The sequence below is a fragment of the Coturnix japonica genome, chromosome 1 (assembly GCF_054131305.1).
Source record: "Coturnix japonica strain WE chromosome 1, WE-NBRP24, whole genome shotgun sequence".
Taxonomy (NCBI): Eukaryota; Metazoa; Chordata; class Aves; order Galliformes; family Phasianidae; genus Coturnix; species Coturnix japonica.
In genome coordinates, this window is record NC_140663.1 from 676,330 (window position 1) to 699,397 (window position 23,068).

General features: G+C 44.1%; 2 protein-coding genes across 5 annotated transcripts; one reads left to right on the top strand and one right to left on the bottom strand.

Moving 5' to 3' along the window:
• Positions 1–495: 495 nt before the first annotated feature.
• TMEM209 (transmembrane protein 209) lies at positions 496–12,157 on the bottom strand. 2 transcript variants are annotated; one of them, XM_015857076.3, is made up of 15 exons: positions 12,049–12,157; positions 10,006–10,145; positions 9,843–9,901; positions 9,536–9,667; positions 8,533–8,771; positions 8,110–8,314; positions 7,137–7,312; positions 6,808–6,879; positions 5,689–5,785; positions 4,928–5,053; positions 4,410–4,507; positions 2,966–3,080; positions 2,772–2,869; positions 2,331–2,404; positions 496–1,768 (listed from the first exon to the last, which is right to left on the bottom strand). In XM_015857076.3, the coding sequence occupies exons 2-15, from the start codon at positions 10,140–10,142 to the stop codon at positions 1,714–1,716; spliced, it is 1,683 nt and encodes a 560-aa protein (XP_015712562.2). In that variant the 5' UTR covers positions 10,143–10,145; positions 12,049–12,157; the 3' UTR covers positions 496–1,713. The 2 variants fall into 2 exon arrangements, with proteins under 2 accessions (XP_015712562.2, XP_032303935.2); XM_032448044.2 differs by having other exon boundaries at positions 12,010–12,157.
• A 33-nt stretch (positions 12,158–12,190) lies between these two features.
• LOC107311052 (carboxypeptidase A2-like) lies at positions 12,191–23,015 on the top strand. Of its 3 annotated transcripts, XM_085511329.1 has the most exons (14): positions 12,191–12,265; positions 12,825–14,322; positions 15,038–15,590; positions 17,372–17,460; positions 18,845–18,926; positions 19,630–19,764; positions 19,868–19,966; positions 20,590–20,691; positions 20,847–20,948; positions 21,143–21,253; positions 21,593–21,683; positions 22,043–22,242; positions 22,360–22,444; positions 22,595–23,015. In XM_085511329.1, exons 4-14 carry the CDS (start codon positions 17,396–17,398, stop codon positions 22,780–22,782), a joined length of 1,260 nt encoding a protein of 419 aa, XP_085367455.1. In that variant the 5' UTR covers positions 12,191–12,265; positions 12,825–14,322; positions 15,038–15,590; positions 17,372–17,395; the 3' UTR covers positions 22,783–23,015. The 3 variants fall into 3 exon arrangements, with proteins under 3 accessions (XP_085367455.1, XP_085367463.1, XP_085367460.1); XM_085511337.1 differs by lacking the exon at positions 12,191–12,265 and having other exon boundaries at positions 13,693–14,322; positions 15,038–15,527; XM_085511334.1 differs by lacking the exon at positions 12,191–12,265 and having other exon boundaries at positions 13,696–14,322; positions 15,130–15,590.
• The last annotated feature ends 53 nt before the right edge of the window (positions 23,016–23,068 follow it).

The window sequence follows — 23,068 nt, forward strand, 5'->3', positions numbered from 1 at the left end:
GGTGCATGGGGTTGGATCATACTGTGTATGGGGGCTGAGGTGTTCTGTAGTGGGGTGCACAGAGGATGTGGGGTGCATGGGGGTGGAGTATCCAATGTATTGGTGTGCACTGGAAATAGGGTGCATGGGGTTGGGGTCTGCTGAGTATTGGGGTTGAGGAGTGTGGATTTGTGATGCAGTTGGGGTGCACAGAAGATGTGGGGTCCACGGAGTATGTGAGAGCAGAGTACATTGGGATGCATACAGTGCTGAGGTGTACAGAGCATTAGGGTCCATAGGGATTGGGGTGTAGAATTAAGGAGAGGGATCAGCACATGGGGATTGGGGTGTATGGTTTTTTAGGGGGACTGAGTTGCACATTGATTCACAGGTGCCCATCTGCACAGAAAGAGCTTTTAGCACAAGAGCAGCAATGCTGCTCCTCAACACCACTTGTTCAAATGGCATTGGATTAAATGAGCGATGCTGAACCACGGGGAAAAACACCAACACTGGTTAAGATGAACCCATTTAATGCAGGAACCAAATGAGCCATTTTGTTGTCAGCCATTGGGGGAAAAAAAAAGAGGTAATAATCTGCATCTCCCTTAAAACAGAGTCACAAAGTAAATGGTTCTTGCTTTTACAGAGAGGTGACAGCAGCTGTCCTGAGCACATCACAATGCATCAGTTGTGCATCAGTTGGTGTTGGTGCTCGCCTGGAGCTGGTAGGATAAAACTGAGTGGAAAAAATAGATGTCTGCAGTCCAAAAACACGTAACAAAACACAGGGAATGCTCAGCCCCAGTCACAGCCCTGCTTAGTTCTCCCACTTTAGATGTGTAAATGGCTTTTGGCAGTTGACAAATAAAGGACCCCGAGGAAGCTGAGATGCAGGAGGAACAAAGTGACATCCCTGCCTTAAGCTCACAATGAGCTTCAGCAACTCAGGGCAGTGAATTTTTATCTCTGCTTAACAAAATTAAGCTACGTGAGTTTCTGAAATCTTCCCTCCTACCTGTGTTAAAAGGTGCTTCGGTTGTGGCTTTTCATTTTTGGCAAACACCAAATGTTCTGAAGAACCGAATGCATCTCTGAAACAAATAGATCTCAAAATGGGGACCAGGTTTATAGAGTTTGGTCTCATTCAGAGATGCCGAAGCCAGGCTGCACGAGCTCCAAAGTGAGGGGGGGGTTACCAGGAGGAAAGCTGATGGGAGAAGTAAAATGATATAAAAGATACTAAAAAAGCAAAGGGTGATGCTGAGGTTGTAATCAAGGTGCCCACGCTGTTTCACAGCTCCTAAGGCACCCAAACTTGCTTATTTTAAAAGGGAAAAAAAAAATCAACCTAAAAAGATCTTATGTACTGAAATCGGAAAGCCAGTTTTCTCTTTCCATCTGGCACAGTTCATCTCTGGAATAGTGATGGCACTGAAGTAATGACACCAACAGGAAAGGGCTTTTTTAAGTGGGGTTTTGCTGAGGTGAAGGGATGGAAAGAGAAAATCTGCCCAGAATTCATATACTGCATCATTTCAACAACAAAATGTTTTAAAGAATGTGAATGTTGAAAGCTGTATAGGAATTATAAATGCCTCCCTGCTCACAGAGCAGAGCTTAAGGTATTGTGTTTCACAGTCTGTGTTCAAGTCAACAAGGCAACGGCCACTGCTCACTTTGTCTTGCCAGAAGCCAGCTCATCATCTTTATGTACTGCAATCCCATGAGGTGTTATTCTCCAAAAATCCACAGGACGTTGACTCCCGACAGGCCAAGGTTTACACGTCTGCAGAGACAAAGTCATCACAATCAGCTGCAAGGAAATCAAAACGCCTGTTTGAAGCAAATAGTCGTGAGAGCCCATGCAGGGAGGCGCTGTGCTTTGCTTTGAGTGGTGCAGAGCACTTTCAGAACAAAGAACTCTGGAGCAAGGGGAGGCCTCGACACTGATTTTATTATAGGGCAGCTTTCAGCGTGTACTTCAAACATGACTCGTTGTGCCAAAAACATGAGGTTATGGCATGATGGCTTTCGTCCCTGGTTATAAACAGCAGAGCTCCTCGGATAGAAAGCAACACCACTCCTCCCTAGCACATCTATGCACTAAACCTCTCCTCTGTGCACACAAACAAATAAAACTACTCTATTTTTATGAAAAAGCTGCTGTTCTTTCAAAATAAGGTGATTTGGTGACCCTGCACACAGCAGGGGGGGTTGAAAGTAGATAATCATGATGGTCCTTTTCAACCCAGACCATTCTATGATTCTATGATCACCCCCACTGCATCAGTTTCGGTTCAAGGTGCCTTCAAACAGGACACAACACATCACGACCACATGTTACTCACCCCAGCATCCCAGATTCCTTCGTCTTTATGATATACAGAAACATCAGCAAGGTGTGGAACATGTTGTTTCTGCCCTGAAGTCACAGAAGGAGAAAGGAGCTTAGAAATCACATCAATATTTCAGCCAAACAGCAGCTATGATGAACACATCACAAAATGGCAATGCAGTATTGACAGGAGAGGGAAAAAAAGAGGTGAAACGATCATAATATGCATCACAGATGGTGTGACTTGATATTTTAAGACACCAATTGTCAGATAAGGATAAAGAACACAAAAAGATACTGCCACTTGTGCACCTTAAATAGATAATAAAGCAGATTAAACACTACGTAACAGCCAGTGATCAAGCTCAGGTTTGCTTTCTGCACTGAGCCAACCTCCCAAATCAGACAAATAAGATCTAGTGATGATTTTCTGACAGCAGCAGCACTGGTGTACCTTGGGCAGGTTGTAGACGTGGCGCTGGTAGATCAGCTCATAGTGGGGTGGGTTGATGCTGCTTTGGTAGATGCAAAACACATTTTCATTTGAAGTGTCTGTGGATGACAAATTGGAAAGGTAACGTGGATTCTGAAGGTGCTGCTGTGACAACAAAGAGCAGCTCAGGGAGCGCGCTGTGAACACAGCAGTACCTGGTTTGTCGGGTGTCTGAATGAAGTGCTGGGAAGTGAAGGTTTTGCCATCAGGATACTTGGGGTGAGGTGGGAGTCTGGAGTCCAGGTAAGTGCAGAACACATGCATGATGATCTGGGTTAACAAAAACAAACTGAGGTTTAGCAGCCTTAAAGAGACCAAAGAACAACATGCAACAATACAGCAAGGTTCTTCCCATGACATTAGGTATGACTTACAGCATGTGGTGAACTCAGGGTTGCAACCCTGACTTAACTCCACCTTGTTCGGCAGCTCAGGGCTTAAAGAATGGATTTCAATGGAGCAGGGCTGCCATGTGGGTGGAGACAAATTTATTTGTTCCATTAAAGGAAAACAGTGGCAGCCACAGCGTGACAAACTGATGCTGTGTGTCAGGAGCTCAGTTCACACACAGGTAACTTTATCCTGGCGTCCTGCAGAACCTGGCAGAGCCACAGATCTTGTTAGCAGATCTGGGCCATAAACTGCAAGCCTTCTGTTTCAGGGATGGCCAAGAAGGGCAGATGCCATCCAACTCAAGTTTTACAACACAACACCTTATTTAGCAAGTTTCTCCTTTCTCCTCGTTTTGAAATGAAGTCTTAGGAAGAATACCTGTCTGTACTGCGTACAAAAGACTTTCTATGGGCTAAAGGCCAGAGAGCATCAAGTCTGAAGACGAACCTCAAAAGGCACTTGTTTGTGACAGCAGATGAGATTAACAGAAGTGCACATCAGTATCATTTCTTCTAGTAACTGCCTTTGAGCAATTTAATAGCAACACTTCATAGCCAGTGTTAATACTGATACATCAAAACTTCTTTCCCAGAGTTCTTATAAGCTTAATATATGTAGAAGTTTAATATCCAACATGACCTATGCTATCTGGTTTTGATAAAAGACTGAATGTAGGGGCTGTGATTTTCTGCCTTGGGATCTTTAAGCACTTCTGAGCTGCTCAGCTTGCTTTCTGCCAGCACTTTTAGAGCTCCTCTGCAGCCACTCACAATTAGACACCTCTTAATCTTCATAACTAGAGAAGTAAATGCTGTTTCAAGGCCCAAACAGCAGCCACACCACCCTATCTCCATTCTCCCTCTGTCTGTTATAGCAAAGGAAAAGGAGAACAAGGTTTTCCTTGCATTAGAGGTTAATAGGTTTGGTTTACCCCAGCAAGTTCCCTACTAGCAAGGCTGCTCCCCAGGGCTATCTCAGAAAGACTGCATGTGAGCTCAAGAGCCAAAGACTAAGGTATGCAATTGCCTTTTTGTAACCTACATAACATCCAATCCCATCTGCATTATTCCCTACATAATCTCACTGACTACAATGGGATTATCTTCATAGCAATGCAAATGGGATTACTGCTGTGTTCCTCAAAAGGCCTACAAGGCCACCACCTCCAAAACCAATGCTGAAAGGCAGCCCACTCCCAGCACTTACAGAGGAGTCCGTGGGCAGGTCAGTGTCCCACTTACGGCCTTTGAAATCTCCTCCTCGGTTCCATCGGAAGGAACTCATGCATCCTCCCTGAGAAAGCTCTGAAAGCAACGACATTTATTCTGTTACTGAGAGTATAGGAGAGAGGTGTTTTATGCAAGCTTCAAGGGCTTCAGGCATATTTAAAGTGAACTAAATTGGAAAAAATATTGGGGGAGTAAATGGACAGAGTGATTTTTATTTTTGATTAATTAAAGGGTTAAACACAGCACTCCAAGCACAGGGGAGGAAAACAAGAAATAATGCTTTTAAAAGCATTTAAAAACAAAGTCATATCCATGTCCTGCATCATTACATCGCTATAGATCTAGAAAGTAGCAGAGAAGGGTATATCCTGCTTAAACACAGCTCTTGTCCCTACTGTGACTGTGTGAACACCTCGAATAAAGCAGTGTCTGATGCCACCATGCTTGACTGTGGTAATTGAAGACTCTCCAAGTTAGCAAAGCATCACCACAAACCTTTGATCCTTTCGACCAAATACTCCTGGTTTGGTGTAAGATCCAAATATTGCACTATAGCATTCAGGGTTGGAATGAGTGGAGCTTTCACGAGCGCTGCCTGCTTCAGACTGCTGATGCTGGCTTCTGCAATGCAAGAAGAGCCAACGCATGTCAACAGACTCCTTTACCAAGTACCATGACAAATAACTCTCCTTTCTGGCAAATTAACCCACTGAAACATTTAACACATGATACAGCACCTCAGTGTTTGCTTCTAGGCAAATGGAAGAGCAGACAACTGCTGTACATGACGGAATATAAAAGCCATGTGGAACCAACACCCACTTTGAAGAGCATAGGGAGAGTAAGCAGATGGAGATGGGGTGAGCACTGATCAGTTTACCAGTAGCATCACAACAGCTGCTGCTCTTGAGTGGACACTACAACCAGTGCAGAGAAAATGGGCTTCATTTAAAGGCAGCAGATCAAATCCTCTCCTTGGTTAAGGGGGTATCAAAGTGACAAGAGAAGCCAGTTCCTTCAGAATATTATCATTAAATAAAAAAGAGGATTTCAGCTCATTGGAATTTTATCAGTAAGTCCTTAGCGGCTAATTTCAAGGGGTTGGAAAAGAGGAACAGAGAGCACACCAACATACAACAGAAACAAATATAAATTAAGTCTGTTGAAGATTAATATGACACCGGTTCTATGCTCCAGCCACAGAGCAGCCCTCTGTCAACCAATATCAGGAATCTCCAAGTGATGGGGTATCCTACCTCCAATCTGCAGTTCTGGACATCCCATTCTTCTCAGCTGAGTGCTCACAGACTCGATCTCTTGGACAAGTGGCACCAGAATAGTCTCATTAATCCACTAAGAAAGAAAAAGGTGAAAATTCAGAGGGTCAGAAGTAACAAGAATACCTAAAAATACCCCTTAGCTTTTGCCCCAGTCATCATTGCTGTTATAATCTCAAAAATGCTTACTAACAGAAACACTAAGCCACATACAGAGCGTGGCAAGTGAATTACAATGCCAACACTGGCTGAGTTTAAATCACTCTAAAACCTCCTGAAAGGCCAGAAAATGTAAAGGAGTAAAGAAAACAAATTTCTAGCAGGAATCAGATAAAGTTTTTCTAAACAATGAGGGAAGTGGTGTCATGAGGGAGAGCCCCTCATCCATAAAGATACGTTATACTTTGATGGGTCAACTCCCTTCTCAAATCTGCTTCAAGAAAACAAGGAGCTGATAACCACCTCAGAAATATTTGTATGTGGCAGGGTTTGGGGGGCAAAGCAAGCTGGCCCTATTTTCATGAGCAGATGCTTATGAGTTTGGGATGGATCTCACACAAGTCTTCACTTTTCACCTAGGTCCAAACTATTTTTTTCTTAGGCACGTAAAACTTCATACTTGATAGAAGCTATGACTGGAGGGGCAATCAAAGTTAGTTTTACTAGTGATACTCCCATTGTGTGTAATTAGATTCTTCTGCTACAGCAAGTCTTACTGATAAGATTTATTTAATTTTGAATTACATAGCTGAGGATTGTAAGAAAAAGTCAACTTGTGGGGTGGAATTTTCATAGAATCATAGAATGGCCTGGGTTGAAAAGGACCACAATGATCATCCAGTTCCAACCCCCCTGGTATGGTCACCAACTACCAGACCAGGCTGCCCAGAGCCACATCCAGCCTGGTCTTGAATGCCTCCAGGGATGGGGCATCCACAACTTCCATGGGCAACCTGTGCTTCAAGCTCAGAAAAACAAGTGTGAAATCCCACAGACAGATCCTTTCCACCTCCCCAAGCGTGCAGGGGACACACAGAACTTTCCCACTCTGCTCTGCTTGTTTCCAAAAGCCACACAGCCCTTAGAGACACGACTTACATTTCTGAACTTTGCAGTCCAGGAGTCCATGTGATCAAGCAGCTGTCGATTCATTGTCACTCGTGCCCAAACCTATGGAAAGGACAAATGTATTTTATCCAAAATACTCCCTATTCTCCAGAGCAGAAATCATTTTACAGCTATAATTCACATCCCTTTTCAGTGACATGGAAATCTTAAAAGCTGTAGGATGTAAACGCTATAGGATTTCTAGGATTTCTAGGATTTCTCTCTCTCAAAAACTTCTAAAGCTCAAATTCAAACCTTAGCATGAGGCTGTATATTTTAGGGGCCTGCTTCTCTCTTGGCTACCTTGCTGCTGAATTTACCTCTTCTGCAGCCTGCTTTGAGCTCAGATCAGCTTCGTCTTTGTGTGCTGATGGAGCCTGGGACCTGCAAGCCAGCTGATATTGGAACTTCCTCAGAATCTGTGCGTAGTCTCCCATGGAACGGCTGTAGTTCCAAAAGGTTGGGCTGCTGGAAGGAGAGCTGGTATCTGAAGTTCCTGAAAGAATAATTCATTAATTAACAGGTCATAGAATCACAGAATCACAGAACTATCAAGGTTGGAAAAGACCTAGAAGATCATCTAGTCCAACCATTACCAATACTTCCCGGCTAAATCATATTCCTCAACAGGAATCAAAGTATTCAAGAATCAAAAATCCAAGTAATGTGAAATATCCAAGTAACTCTGGAAGCAACAGTACAGGCAGCAGGTCAGTGCAGTAAGGCATTGACAAGACATGAACACCAGCCACCATGAGTACAGACCCTGAAATTAATCTGGTTTCATTCTCTACCTTAACAAGCATTGCATCTGCAGGACAAAAGCGACCTGCAAGTAATTCACACCCTTCACACCCCTCCTTATCTGCAGTATCTTCTCCACAAGATACACCTCTCATCAAGGTGATTAAAGCCCTTCATCTTATCAGGGCCCACAATAGCCAACAAACACTATAGACATAATCCATCAGCACATGCCTCAATAAGGTTGATTCTGTGGGTAAGAAGTGCTCATCCAACCCAAAGGAGTACTTCAGAGGAAAGCTTCCCAAGTTTCTAAGCCAGGTGGGTAGACATTATGGCATTCTACATCATGTCTTAAATACTCAGTGGAAGGCTGAGCTGTTCAGCAACCATTATTACCAAGTTCACAGGTGATTAACATTCATAAGTGAGGTCCATCAGCACTTTCTGCTGTAGTCCTTTGCAACTTTCCTCATCCACAAAACCAACTCCAGCATCAAACCAATGCCCTTGCCAAGCTTTTCAGATCAAATCGTTCTCTTTCCTCACCCAACTGAACTCGATGCTGCTTCTCTTCTTCACTTCGAAGGAAGGTGTCCAGCGACTTGAGGTCTGTCATGTAGTCTTCTTTGCCAGTAGGAGAATTATAGAGAATAGGTGAAGAGCGGTAACGAGACCTCAGCCCACTACTTTCCATTGGTCCAATGCTTGTGGGATATGGCGAACCACCAGGAGAGGGGCTGAAGTTGGAAACCTTGGGCAAACAGAAGCAAACCATTGAGTCCCACACAAAGGACATGACTCCATTTTGATTTGTAAACCACATCAATACAAGACTCTTGTGTGGGACATAAGAAAACACAACTCTCAGCTACCTGCTGCTCACCTTCAGCACCACAATGCAAGGACATGATGACCAAAGACACAAAGACCTTGCTAATGCAAAGCTTTTTGAGATGCCTTGGTCCTTACCTTATTGTAAGCGCTGCCTGGTGAATAGGCCATCGTACTGCTATAAGAAGCGCTGTTGTTTGACAGAGCCTGCAGCTGAGGGCTGTACCCTGGGATGCAACTGGTGGCAAACTTTGGACTGGCACTAGGAGAGCGGGATGGGCTGTAACTCAGCACACTTTGACCCTGGATTGGAGGAGAAGGTGTTGAAGAAGGGACTTTCTTTGCTGTCAGCTCACGTGGTGGAGTTGTCTGTACGGCTGAAATACAGGAAAACAATCACCGTTAGGCACTTTCATGAAGACACTGGAAAGAACACCAAGATTGGTAAGACTCTCTGATTTGGTTCTTTTTAGTCCATGTGACATCAGTATAATATTAAACATAAACATTTGGAGAAGAGAAGGCTCCAGGGAGACCTCATTGTGGCCTTCCAATATTTGAAGGGAGTGTGTAAACAGGAGGTGGAACAGCTGTTTACGAGGGTGGATAATGATAGGACAAGGGAGAATGGTTTTAAACTGAGACAGGGGAGGTTTAGGTTAGATATTAAGAAGAAGTTTTTCACCCAGAGGGTGGTGGTGCACTGGAACAGGTTGCCCAAGGAGGCTGTGGATGCCCCATCCCTGCAGGCATTCAAGGCCAGGCTGGATGTGGCTCTGGGCAGCCTGGTCTGGTGGTTGGCGACCCTGCACACAGCAGGGAGTTGGAATTGGATGATCATTGTGGTTCTTTTCAGCCCAGGCTATTCTATGATAAACCTGCACTATCTTGCTTCTATTCCCATACACAGGTTACAAATTCCTTGTCCAGCTTCACAGCATTTGAGTCCCTCACTATTAAATCCAGTTCGCCTACAAAAACTTGACGCTCTGAATTCTAATGTGCTGCAGGTAATCTAAACTCACTGTCTGTGTTGCTCTGAACTCATTTCCTCAAGGAACCTTGCACTGAAGAAAGATAACACCAGAAAATAAAACCACAAGAACACAAAGGAGTTACCAGAGGTATTTATAACACCCACCTGTATTCTGCAGCCCCAGCAGGGTCTGCTGTCCAGGACTCATAACCAAACTTGTTGGTGCCACCGTGTATTTGAAGTACCTCCAGAAATCAAATAAAGCATTCAGGCTGAACAGAGATGCGAATGCAAGTTCTAGAATAAACACAGAAGGTTCTATAACACCACGTGGGTTGAGCATGAAGAATAATAACAACTCATGATTTTTCTCTCCCTTTTGCTCCTTTCCAACATTTAGTTGTATTTGATATTGTAGTTTAGAGTCTACTCGTCTGAAACAAACTTCAATTACTGTGATGCAATAACTCACCGATATACCAGAGTGGCCAATATGTTATGTTGTAATATGTGCTTATGAGTTTTCCAGTCCTGAAAGGAAGAAGGTAAAAAAAGAAGTTGCCATTTTGCAATTGTACTTAATGAAACACTCAGGAGCTTTGTTTGTTTGGATCAGATGTAACAGCAAAACTTACATTTCAGTATATATCATGCCTGCAAATGACACGTTAAGGAGGCCCCAGGCTAAGACCACCTTCCGGGCTTCTGTTTCTTTTCTCATCTTGATGGTCCTGTCGATGAGGGAAGTGGTTGGACTCTGTTCTGGTGTCATGATCTGTGACAACAAGGACAAAGCAAAGAGAAAAAACAATCTCAGTTTTTAGATTATTAGTCAACATAAGGTTAAAGAGAAAATAAAACAGGAATCTGAAACTCAGGGCTTTAGCTTTGGGCACTGAGTCGTGTTTACCAATACAAACAGGCTATTTTTACTGTGTACATAAGGAGTATTTTCCCAGCTCAGAAGGAAAGGATCTGCAGAATTCTGCAGTTTCCCTATGGAAAATTCCCATTCACAACATTGCTTTCCAACCATACAGTGGCCTCCTGTGATTTCAGTACATCTGAACAGTCTCTGTACGCCTGGTCCTTGCATCACTGATCTCTCTGATTGCTGCATGATACCTCTCTCTAAGTAGAGCCCTGTGGAGTTGTCTCATGAGCACAGTGAGCCACTGTCAGTACTTGTAGTAAATGACTTCAGCTATGGCTACACTGCAAGAAAATAACCAGTTAGAGAAGCATTATCTGAGTTATTTATTAAAACAGGAGACATTCACCCAAAGGACTGGGTGCCTCAATATTCAATATAATATAATATTCAATATTCAAGGCCAGGTTGGTTGGGCCCTGATTGAGTGGGTGGCAACCAGTCCATGGCAGGAAGTTGGAACCAGATAAGCTTTAAGATCCCTTCCAACCCAAACCATTCTATGGTAAATACACTGACACAAGTTGTCTGTAGTCACTGTGGGACTTTGCTGTAGGTATTGCTGTTCAATTGCTCCCCCTGATCACACCGCATTCACACATAAAGCAGCTCTGCCCATCAGATGAAGGCCCACATCCCCCTCACCCATCACACAGACTCAATCCCACAGATCCTTCCTCACAAAACCCTGTCAGACACGGATCCCCATCCCTACAGGCCTCACTCTACAGGCCTCACTCTACAGGCCCCAATCTATAGGCATCACCCTACAGGCCTCACCCTATAGGCCTCACCCTATAGGCATCACCCTACAGGCCTCACACTATAGGCCCCACTCTATAGGCCTCACTCTACAGGCCTCACTCCATAGGCCCCACTCTATAGGCCTCACCCTATAGGCTTCACTCTATAGGCCTCACCCTATAGGCTTCACTCTATAGGCCTCACCCTATAGGCTTCACTCTATAGGCCTCACCCTACAGGCCCGACTCTATAGGCTTCACTCCATAGGACTCACCCTACAGGCCTCACCCTATAGGCCCCACTCCATAGGCCTCACTCTATAGGCTTCACCCTACAGGCCTCACCCTACAGGCTCCACTCTATAGGCCTCAACCTATAGATCCCACTCTATAGGCATCACCCTATAGGCCTCAACCTATAGGCCTCACTCCATAGGCCTCACCCCATAGGCTTCACCTTATAGGCCCCACTCTATAGGCCTCACTCCACCGGCCTCACCCTATAGGCCCCACTCTATAGGCATCACCCTATAGGCATCACTCTATAGGCCTCACCCTATAGGCCTCACTCTATAAGCCTCACCCTACAGGCCCCACTCTATAGGCATCATTCTATAGGCCCCACTCTATAGGCATCATTCTATAGGCCTCACCCTACAGGCCTCACTCTATAGACCCCACTCTACAGGCCTCACCCTATAAGCCTCACCCTACAGGCCCCACTCTATAGGCCTCACTCTATAGGCATCACCCTATAGGCATCACTCTACAGGCCTCACCCTACAGGCATCACTCTATAGGCCTCACCCTATAGGCCCCACTCTATAGACCTCACCCTACAGGCTTCACTCTATAGGCCTCACCCTATAGACCCCACTCTATAGGCTTCACCCTACAGGCCTCACTCTATAGGCCTCACTCCCCATCCCTCACCCCCCAACCCCTCATAGGCCCCAACAACCCACCTCACCAACCAAGAAGACCCTGAGGACGGTCCCAAATACCTTCTGTGGAGCGATGGGACCATAAAGACACTGAGTTTCCCTCAGGGAACAGCGGAAACACCGCCGACCCCGCCGCGCTCTCCTCACGCAGCCACAGCTGTCTGCGCATGCGCGAACGGGGCGACGGAAAGTGACGTCACAGCCGCGACTCGTTGTTGCTATGGGGACTGTTTGAGCGGGAAGGGGCGAGTGTGGGCGCCGCCATCTTGGCGCTGAGGTACGCAGCAGCCAACACTGAGAGAAACAGTCTGTTGAAGTTTTATATTTATAGATAAATAATATATTTATAATATATATAAATATATATTAAATAATATATATATTTATAGTGCAGGGAGTTTCCAGTGATTTTAATGGGATGCTTCCAGGAAATGGTGGTGGTTTCCCTTGAAATAGGTACCTGAGGGGGAGGAGGTGTTTTTGCTCTGTCTATAGTGCTGTACATATGGGTACACATCCAGTAGAGTCCTCAGGAGATGAAACTCTGCTCATATCAACCAGCTTTAAGCCCATCTCATTAAGTAGCTTCTGTTAAAATAGGTAAATTTTGCCCTTATAGGATGCCCAGGGGAGGTGAGTTCTTAAATTATGCAGATCACCACAAAGGGAGGTGGTGTTTCCTGCTGTAAGAAGAATGGAAACCCCAGCACCTCCGCACTGAGCATCATTGGCATCTGCAGCTGCTATTTAAGTTGTTCTGGGTTAACAAAGTAGGCTGCACACGTGGGATATTTGTAAGTTTGTTCACTACTAAACTTGCCTTTTTCCTTCCTCAGCCTCCTGTTAATTGACATTCCTCCCTCTGGACCCAATGGAAGAACGCTGGAGACTGACAAAATATCTTTGTGATAGAATCTTTCAGAGCTCCTGCAGGACTCCAGGAATGGGATTCATCCCACAGAACCTCAGTATAAAGGACAGAAGCTTATCCTAAGACCCTAATGTAGATAATGGAGAGAAATAGGTGATAAGATGTGGTAAAAAGCGATAACAAGGTGCAGTACTTCTCACTTGCTCAGATGTGTTCCAAACATTGTTCTCAATAATAATAAGGGAGAATATGTCTCCCTGTTGTCTTTATATGCCAGAAAAGGGCCGCAGAATCGTCAAGATTGTAAAAAACTTCTCAGATCATCTAGTCCACCTACATGTTTATTGAATGCCTGCAGGGATGGTGACTCAACCACCTCCCTGGGCAGCCTGTTCAGATGTGTAGGCTCTAAACTAGTTGTGTCAAATAGAACTAAATGGTGAAAAGAGACTTATTTTTGTACTTATTATTGTACTCCTCTTCTCCAGACTGAACAATCCCAGGTGGATCCCACCTAACAGCTCCTACAGACTGACAGGCATTGAGATCACAGTATCAACAGTTTCTATGGACAACAGAAGGGCAGCCAATGCGATCTACCTAGTCTTGTGCAGGGCCTTTGACGTGGTCCCACACCACATCCTCATCTCTAAATGGGAGAGATATGGATTTGAAGGCTGGACTGATAAGGAATTGATAAGGTGGTCACAGGCAGATGGCTCCATGTCTGGGTGGAAGCAGTGATGAGTGGTGTTCCCCAATGATCTGGTTTGGTGACATAGAAAGTGGGATCAAGGTTGCTGATGACTAAGCTGAGTGGCACAGATGATGCAATGGAAAGAAGGAACACCATCCAAAGGGGCCTGGACAGGCCTGAGGAGTGAGCCCACGTGAATCTAATGAGGTTCAACAAAACCAAGTGTAGATGCTGCACCTGGGTCAGGGCAAACATAGATATACATACAGATTGGTAGAAGAACTCTTTGAGAGCAGCCCTACTGCAACTGGACCTAGGTGAACTTTAAGGTCCTTTCCAGCCTAAACCATTCTATTAATCTGTGACTTTATTACTTGAGAGCGCTCCCGGGATCAGAACCAAAGGATTTAATGGGCACTAAAATGACAAACTCTTGTGATATCATCATCTCTGTGCTTGCTCTCCAGGTGTTCCAGAGACTGTCCATTGGTTGTTGAGGAGCTGCTCTGAATGCAGCAATGCCATCCCTCTAAAGCAGGGATAACACAAAGTTCTGTGTCCAGCACCTCCATGGGACGCCCTTCTTGTTATCTTTGGTGGTGTTATCTGCAAAATGAGCCCTTGTCCTCTGGCACCAGTCAGAAACCAGATGAGAGGGAATACCATGAAGATGAGGAAGGCTTTGGGATGATCGGAGGGGAAATCCTGTTTGTGGTGCTGCGCTGGCATTTTAATTATCTGCCTTCTCTGCTGTGCTTACACCCGAGTAAGATATCATTTAATGTTGTGTTTTGTGCTGACACCTGCTGGACTCCAGTAGGAGCCAGCTATGAGCCTTGTGAAGAACTTCTAAGGAAGTTATTATTACTTGTAATTATCCCAAGGGATGATGTTGCTGTTAGACTGCCTTTAATCTCCAGGTGTAAGTAAGCGATCGTATCTCCCCCAGTACCATTTCCATCCTCTCCTGATTATTTCTAGTTAGTAATTAGCTGGGAAGTGGAAGGCATTGATTTCCTGATCTAAAGAAACTTAAGCTGGGTATAAGTAGCTTCATTACAGCCAGTTTTATTTCATTGGCATAGAGCTGTGTGTTCTCTGGGGAGATCAAAATGAGGGTTTTGATCCTAAAATGATTCCATTGCTGTCTAGTAATGGTGAACCACACACTTAAATCCTTACTCATTCCTTATTTGGGGCATTGCTAAGGTACCTTGTGGATTAGGAATAGAGAAGTAATCCATTACTTACAGAAATAATAGTTCTCCCAGCAGTAATCCACAATGAATTGCTTTATAGCCAATTGCACAGGATTAACTTAGACTGGACAAGGCAGAGTTGCAGATGGAGCCCCTTTGCTGTGCTTCTGTTGCAGGTTGACAAACATTTCTATGTATTGTATCATGTGTTTTCCCCCTGGGTAAGAAGGAAATAGTGTTTATATTCTGTTGTAAGTAACAAATGTTATTTTCCTGAAACAGATCTTCAAGAAAGCTCAAGATAAATGGTTATGTTCTGCCAAAAGGGAGAACGCTTCCAAAGGTAAAATTAAACTTTGTTAATTTGTGCATAGGATTCACCAAAGTTTGATGCAAAATACCCCAGGACCCCTTGAGGGAGCAGGAGATACAGGCAATGACAGAAGGTCAAAACTTTACAAAAAGGAGTGACTCCCTCTGAGCTGGATGGCTTAACTCTTCATTTAACCCTTCACTTGTTAACGTGCCACTGTGATATATGTGATTCACTGCATGGGACAGCATTTTGGGACAGTGTCCCGCTCTGCCCACACAGATGTGTCAGGGCCTCATACGGGGCACCCTCCCACAACATCCTCCGCCCATTGGGAGCTGCATTTAAGCTGAAGGCATTCAGTTGGTCTCTTGAGCTGCTGTGGATTCAGACAACCTGCCCTTGGACCTACATTGCAACTGTGGACTTATCTGTGGATCTGGACTGCTGCTGTCCTTGGTTGGTGTTGCCAGACTTGTTTTGCTCCTCGTGTTTGGGTCCTGCAGGGCCGTGCTGCTTACGGTGAGCTCTCTACCCTACCTGCCTTGCTGTCACCTTTGGCTTCTGGCACACTGTAGTGTACACCCCTGCTCTTGGCTGCTCCATAATTTGCTCTGGTGTTCTGAACCATGAGCGAAGCGCTATGAGGTTGATTTTCAGCCTGCATAGGGCTTTTCCCATATGACTTTCCCTGTGGTTCAGCTCTGCAGGACCTCATGGCTACATAGGGAGGTCACAGCCTTCTGTAACCATCACAACCCTTCAGTGAGGAGCAGGAGTGTGCGCGAAGGCTTGGGCTTAAACGCATCTCCTTAAATGCAGTGGGTGGAGGCACTAAATGGGGCTGGTCCGGGCACTTGTTGGTATGCTCTGGGCCCTGACATAATATTTGGCAGCATCTCTTGTCAGCCTGTAACCCCATGCAGGATATAGCGTGACTAATGAAGCAAGCTATAATTCCACCCTAAATTAAGCCTCTCCATCCTGTTTTGAAAGAGTGAACCCACAGGAGGTGGCATGGACGCACTGTCAGTTCTCTACAGAATATTGAAGGCTGCAGTTTGAATTTGTGTTCCACCAGAATGACTGCAGTGCTAGAAGCAGGAAATCCTCCTGGTGGATGGTGTTTTTAAGGAGAAACTCACCTTACCTGATTTACTTTAAGGGGAGAGGAGGTCTGTTCATTTCCCATGGACACCGAAGACCTGTGGACTAAGTGGAACACACTTTATCCCCTTGTAGAGTATCTGGTCTCCATAACTTGCCCCCAAGATACAGCCATTACAGGATGACTAACTTCTTTTTGCCCAAACAGGAATAATCCCTGCCTGAGGCTCCCGTGGAAGAGATTTACTGGGATAAGTCATGCACACATATGATGGGTAGGAGTAGCAGGGTAGGAGTGGAAACTGGGGGAGGTGGTGATAAATTGTAGAATCATTTGATTTGTAAGGGACCCTTAAAGGTCATCTGGCCCAACAGGGACACCTACAGCTGGATCAGGTTGCTTATAGCCCCATCCTACCTGACCTTGAATGTCTCCTAAGATGGGCCATCCACCACCTCTCCGGGCAGTCTGTTTAAATCACTGTGGGTGAGGTCTTTAATAAGAACTTAATTTGAGGATTTATTCAGAGATTTATTTTCCTCAGTCCTTCACCTAGTTTTTCAGGCTGGAAGGTGTGGCTTCTGGGAGGGCAATTTGAGGCTGACCGCAGAGTAGCCTAACTGTCTCTGTTCTCTCCCATATTAGTTCCCAGTAACCCTGTCTGTGCTTATTACAGCATGTTCAGTGCCTGGCTTGAAGCACTGAATCCATATGAAACCACCACAACTGAAGACTGGAGATGCTAGTTTCAATAAAGAATATATATAATAGAATATATAAATTATGAGCTGGAGCTCATCCTTCAAAATAGCTGTTCAATTTAGGTGTTTTTAATAGGGTGAGATCTTTCATCTGGGGTAGGCTACTGGTAACCTATGGTAGGGAAAAACCCATGGTCAAGAATCTACGAGGTAGGACTCATTGCCCCCAGTAACAGTTGGGATAACATTCAATTTCATTCTATTTCCCTCTGCCTAGAAAAACATTTACTAGAATACTTTGTGAGCAAAGCATTGAAAATAAATCTTGTTCTGGTTTGAACCCAAGTGGAAAAAAAAAATTCTGGAGCCGAAATTGACTTCCTATCTATTGGTTACCTTGAAATGCTGATACATGTGAGAATTTAATCACATGGAATTCATGTGTTTTGAAGAGGAGATTCCTAACAAGTCCTGTATAAATTCCCATTTGCTAGACTGAGTCGCCCTTCGCATCAACAATGAAGCTGATTTTGATCTTCAGTGCCCTCTTTGGGGCTGCCTTGTGCCTGGAAACTTTTGTTGGGTGAGTCATGCTTTTGAGCAAGACCTTTCACTGCAAGACTCTATTTTCCACATGTTGTTCTTCCTTATCTTAACTTTACAGAATCGGCTTGGGGCATATTCTTTGCTTCTTGTGATCAACTTGTCTTACAGCTTTGGTTCTCCCGTGTGTGAAAGAATCCCTTCTTTAGTTTCATCTGACTCGTTTGAGAAGGGTTTAGTTGCAGAATTGAGCTCCTAAATTCACATTCAAGCAAAGCTTTGATGCAGGTTATGGAGTGATCTCAACCAAGACCCAAAGTTGAACCTCACTGCAGCAGTTGAGAGTTCAGATCTGATCCAGCACAGACTGGAGCCAGAAGTTCACAGCCCACCTTTAGGTCTGAAGGGTCAATAGTTTCATTCTTTTTGAAGGTTCCTATTTCTCTTGAAACACGTAATCCACTTCAGAGCCTTTCTAAATAATCTGAATCTTTATTTCCAACCATTATATTCTGAAGGTTCTTCTGTACGTTGCATTGCAAAACTATTCCTGATCTGTTTCCTCACAGCATTATTGGCCACATAAGAGCTATAAAAGGAAATAATAGAAAACCTAATAGAAAACCTGTGCCACCAGCAAGGGCAGCATCTACGCCGCTCACTTTCATTTCCCTAAGCCACCTTGATCATTGTGTATTTGCGTGACATGTGTTTTCATGTTCTAAAAACCACTTAGGGACATCATAATGGCTGTGCTGTGCTGTAGTCTAAATCAATGTCTGAGATTACCCCTGTATACAGCAGAGCGAGGGGCTCCCAGGAGGGGATTAACTCCACCTGGATTTACAAGCCACCTCTCATGGTAACGCAGGGGAATTTGTCAATAGCCTGACTAGACTGAGGAAAAGTGAAACAAATCCCATCTTTAGTGTTCTCTCTGCTTTGTTTGCTCTGCAAACATTCGATGGTTCACAATTATTTTTTCCTAGCAAGTTCTTGACACAGAAGAATGAATAGATAGATATTGAATCCTTGTAACCAATTAACAACTCATCCACATGATGTACTGTTTATAATGAGATCTCGAGCGTTCCCTTTATCTTGTTACTAATCCTGCTCCCATATACCAGGCTGTAGGTTGAACTCCTGGGCAGCGCTGTCAACTAGATTAAAGAAGTCAATATTGGCTGATATGGCTTAGTGGGGGTGGTGGTGTGTTGATGGTTGGGCTGGATGATCTTTGTAGTCTTTTTCAAACTCAAACTCTATTTTTCTGTGATTCTGTAACTACTCAAATTTGTAATATCTCAATAGTAAGTTCAACCAGAACCCCTTTTCAGTCATAGGATCATAGATTGGCTTGGTTTGGAAGAGACCTCAAAGATCACCCATCTCCAACCAAGACTGTTTCTAATTTATTGCAGGCACCAGGTTCTCCGCATCAAGACAAGAAACAAGGAGCAGCTGAAAAAGCTACAGTTTTTGGAAACACTGGATCATCTTGAGGTATTTCTCTGTCACGGAGGCATTTTTTAACGCTTCAGACTGAAGCAGGACTTAACCTGGTAGGACTTTGCATTAGATTTGAAAGGTTTGCACCACGACATAGGGAGATACTGTCACAACATGTGTTTTTTGATCTACTAGTCCTAGTATCAGCCTTGCAGTCAGGAATGCCTGCATCCAAATTTACTCCCTATTGGGTTTACTATTGTATTTGAGCTGTTCTTGATCTCAGAATCAAAAACCCCATTGTAAAAATGGGGATGCTAATACTTTTTCCACTTGTCACCCAGAGCAGTGGAAAGAATGTGTTAATCAATCTGCATTATATTGAAACAGGAAATATGCTATTAAGTTCTAGGATATTACTGCTCTTATTGCCATTGGTGGGATTTTTTTCTTATCACTTTCTTTAAAAAGAAGAAAATATTGATTTGAATATTACAGGAACTAGAATGTAAAGCAGCCCAACCAAAGGGAGAAATAAAAGCAATGCTTGTCATATTAATCTTGAAAATACTGCTGCTAAAAGGAAGAGCAGTAAAATGATCAACATAGAAGATGAAAATGTCCTCCTGCATGATGGAGAACAACAATGCAGGAGTTATTCAACTTTGGAAGAAATCTGTGTTTCTAAAGCTTTAGGAAAACTGTTTGCAAAGCACACTGTCACCCAGACCAAATCCATTTTCCCTTCTCTTTTCAGCTTGATTTCTGGTTAAATCCCTCCACCCCTGCCCTCCCTGTGGACATACGAATCCCCGCTCACAGTGTCCAGGCAGTCAAAATCTTCCTGGAGTCCAATGGGATTGAGTACTCAATCCTGATTGAAGACCTGCAGGTAGGCAATGCTATGTGATCAGCTTTTAAATCCCATGGAACCAAATAGTTCCAAAAAGTCTGGAAATTAGCATGCTTTCCAATAATCGAATGGCTTATTTCAGGTCGTTCTCGACAGAGAAAAGCAAGATATAGTTGCCTGTCAGCAAATGGAACGCAGCAGCAGCACTTTCAACTATGGAACTTACCATTCTTTGGATTCTGTGAGTACTTCAGATCTAAATTTTGGGGAAGATTATTCTTTTTTTCTGGCCTTTTTTTTTTTTTTTTCCTTCATGCTGTCTTCAATCAAAGATATTAAGATTGAAAAATCCTTTCTGGTTTCTTCTGGTAGATAGTTTGGTTTTTAAATCTATTAAATTCATGGTCAGTCAGCATGGGAAGCCAACGCTCCCTCACAGTGTGTTGGAACAGGCAAGTGTTGACTGTAATTCTTGGTAAACTCTTACAGAGTTCTGTCAAAACCCCTCAGTTCTGACCCTCAAATGGAACTGAGAAATAAATGAATGTAAGAAAATACAGGATGCTGGTAACCTCTAAGCAGAGTAGAGGGAAAATATGTTTACTACCAGAGAAGGTTTTGAAAGAAGTTTTTGAACTTATTCCTGTAATAAATGGATCTTGGTGGTTAAGCATTGCTTCTGTCTACATCTGTGATGTTGGGAACAGCACTGACTGTGCTTGATGTAAGGTGGGGAGATGTTTTGGCAAGGCCATGTTAATGAAGGCAAAAGGAGATTAAAGTGGATTTCAGCAGGTCCTGCAGTTTTCTGAGCAGCACTGTACATAAATGTGATGCAAATGCCATCGTGGCTTTTCCTTTCAGATTTACCAAGAACTGGATCATCTCGCAGCTGAGTATGGCAAAATTGTCAGTAAGATCCAGATTGGGGAATCCTATGAAAAGCGGCCGTTGTATGCACTCAAGGTATGGTATATCACACATCACAGACTGTGAGAGTACATATGAATAAAGAAAAGCTAACATCCATATGTGGTGTCAGTGCAGCACAATTCAGCCTTGTCCATGTGGGGTGTTTTTTAGTGGATGAGGGCTTTAAAACTGTTTCTTTTGTTTGACAGTTCAGCACTGGAAGAGGAAACCGCCCTGCAATCTGGCTTGATGCTGGCATCCATTCCCGAGAGTGGGTTACCCAAGCGAGTGCAATGTGGATAGCTAGAAAGGTCACTTTGGCAGTGATTGATGTTTTTTGTCTCGAATATGCCTCTACCTAAAAGTTCACTGCACCTGCATGTGTTCAGCCTGCTCTGTGGACTCTCTTTTGCCTGCTCTGAAAGCCAGTCTTGCTGCTGTACACAGTTGTTAGAGGGTAAGAGATTTGCTGATAATCACGATGTACTGCATTGTGTCTGTATAGATTGCCTCTGACTATGGGAATGATCCATCCATCACCTCTCTGCTGAACAACCTGGACATTTTCCTGCTGCCAGTCGCTAACCCTGATGGATATGTGTTCACTCACACCACAGTGAGTAAAGCACATTGTGTGTCTAAGATGATTGAGAGAGCCATCATGACTTTCCAAGCCAATCATAGCGAGGGAAACAAGTTCATAAAGTCCATTTCCTGATGTTTTAAGGTGGAGCTACAAAAGAAGCCAAAGATAGTTGTCTAATCCATCTTTTTCCTTCGCTGTAAATTCACCAACCCTTTGATTCTGCAATTCCTTGGCTGTCAGCCTATCAGAAATATTCTGAGGCTTGTTTCTAGCATCCCTTCCTGCTGAATGGCTACTATTTCTAGGGAACAGGGTTAATGCAAGGGCTGAGATTTGTGCCTTTTAAGCCAAAGTGTGTCCTTGTTTCAGAATCGCATGTGGCGGAAGACCCGCTCCAAGAACTCAGGCAGTCTGTGTATTGGAGTGGACCCAAACAGGAACTGGGATGCAGGTTTTGGAGGTAGGAATAAAGGTTCTGGATTCTAGCTGTAAGAAGAAGATTCCCTTTTGTGCCCCTGGATCCTGTTATATTGGACCAACAATCTCCTCAATACAAGGGACTCTGAAAGAAAATTATCAAATAGGATGGTAGCTGTTTTATATGGATAATTTCATATTGATCAATTGCCAGTGAGCAAAAGATGGAGGAAGTAATCTGTATCTTCCAGAACTGATGTCCCTTGAGTATTCTGTTCTAGCATTTATCAGCACTTAAAGCTTTTGGATCATGGGAAAGCTCAGCTTTGTGTTGACCTGCCTTGAACTTCCATGAAAACCAATTCTTAAAGGTTTATCTTTGCTCCCTCTTTGTACCAACAGGTCCTGGAGCCAGTAGTAACCCCTGTTCTGACTCTTACCGTGGACCCAGTGCCAACTCAGAGGTGGAAGTTAAATCTATTGTAAATTTTATTAAGAATCATGGAAACATCCGGGCCTTCCTCACCCTGCACAGTTACTCCCAGCTCCTGATGTATCCCTATGGTTATAAATGCACTCCTCCAGCAGACAACGCCGAGTTGGTGAGTTTACAAGCTGTAAACCAGTTTGGAGATTTTCCTGAGTATTGTTCACGCTGGTGAAATCTTAACACTTAATGTGGCTACTTTCTGATTCATCCTTTATCCTTCCCTCTGCAGAACGCCATAGGGAAAGCTGCTGCCAATTCCATCCGGTCCCTGTATGGCACCACCTACACAGTGGGGAGCATTTGCACTACTATCTGTGAGTAATTTTGCTCTTCTGAGCTCCTTCTGGAGAGTGACTTTGGAGCTGAGCTCTCCCATGGAAACATCATACTTGCCCCTCACAAATATGAAAGCAGAACTCAGATCAATCCTCTGTTCATCTGTTTTTTCTCTCTTTCTCTTTCAGACCAAGCCAGTGGAGGAAGCATTGACTGGAGCTACGATTACGGCATCAAATATTCCTTTGCCTTCGAGCTGCGAGACACGGGTCGCTATGGATTCCTCCTTCCAGCCTCCCAAATTATCCCCACTGCAGAGGAGACCTGGCTGGGTCTGAAAACAATCATGGAGTACGTACGAGACAACCCATACTAAAGGCAGGGATGGCAATCAGCTGTCAAGAGCAGCAAGCTCAGAAACCCTCTTCCTTTGGCGTGCTCAGGAAAGCTGTAATCATACAGCAGCTGTCTGAATAAAAACCCTGCGTGCATTCTTCTGAGTGTTTCATAGAATCACAGAACCATTAGGGTTGGAAAAGACCTCTAAGATCATCTAATCCAACAGTACTACCAACGGTATTGCCCAATAAACCACATCCCTAAGCAGTATATCTACATGTTTCTTGAACACCATCCTCGTCATGTTGGTTTCTGTGCATTTC

What these genes read in the sequence shown, in the direction of transcription:
- TMEM209 (XM_015857076.3), bottom strand. Translation starts at nt 10,142, where the DNA reads ATGACACCAGAACAGAGTCCAACCACTTCCCTCATCGACAGGACCATC. An exon ending in TTGGCCACTCTGGTATATCG is followed by an intron (nt 9,668 to 9,842) that starts GTGAGTTATTGC and finishes TGTTTATTCTAG; the next exon opens with AACTTGCATTCGCATCTCTG. An exon ending in AAGGAATCTGGGATGCTGGG is followed by an intron (nt 1,769 to 2,330) that starts GTGAGTAACATG and finishes TTGTCTCTGCAG; the next exon opens with ACGTGTAAACCTTGGCCTGT.
- LOC107311052 (XM_085511329.1), top strand. Translation starts at nt 17,396, where the DNA reads ATGAAGCTGATTTTGATCTTCAGTGCCCTCTTTGGGGCTGCCTTGTGC. An exon ending in GGCCGTTGTATGCACTCAAG is followed by an intron (nt 20,692 to 20,846) that starts GTATGGTATATC and finishes TTTGTTTGACAG; the next exon opens with TTCAGCACTGGAAGAGGAAA. An exon ending in ATGTGTTCACTCACACCACA is followed by an intron (nt 21,254 to 21,592) that starts GTGAGTAAAGCA and finishes TCCTTGTTTCAG; the next exon opens with AATCGCATGTGGCGGAAGAC.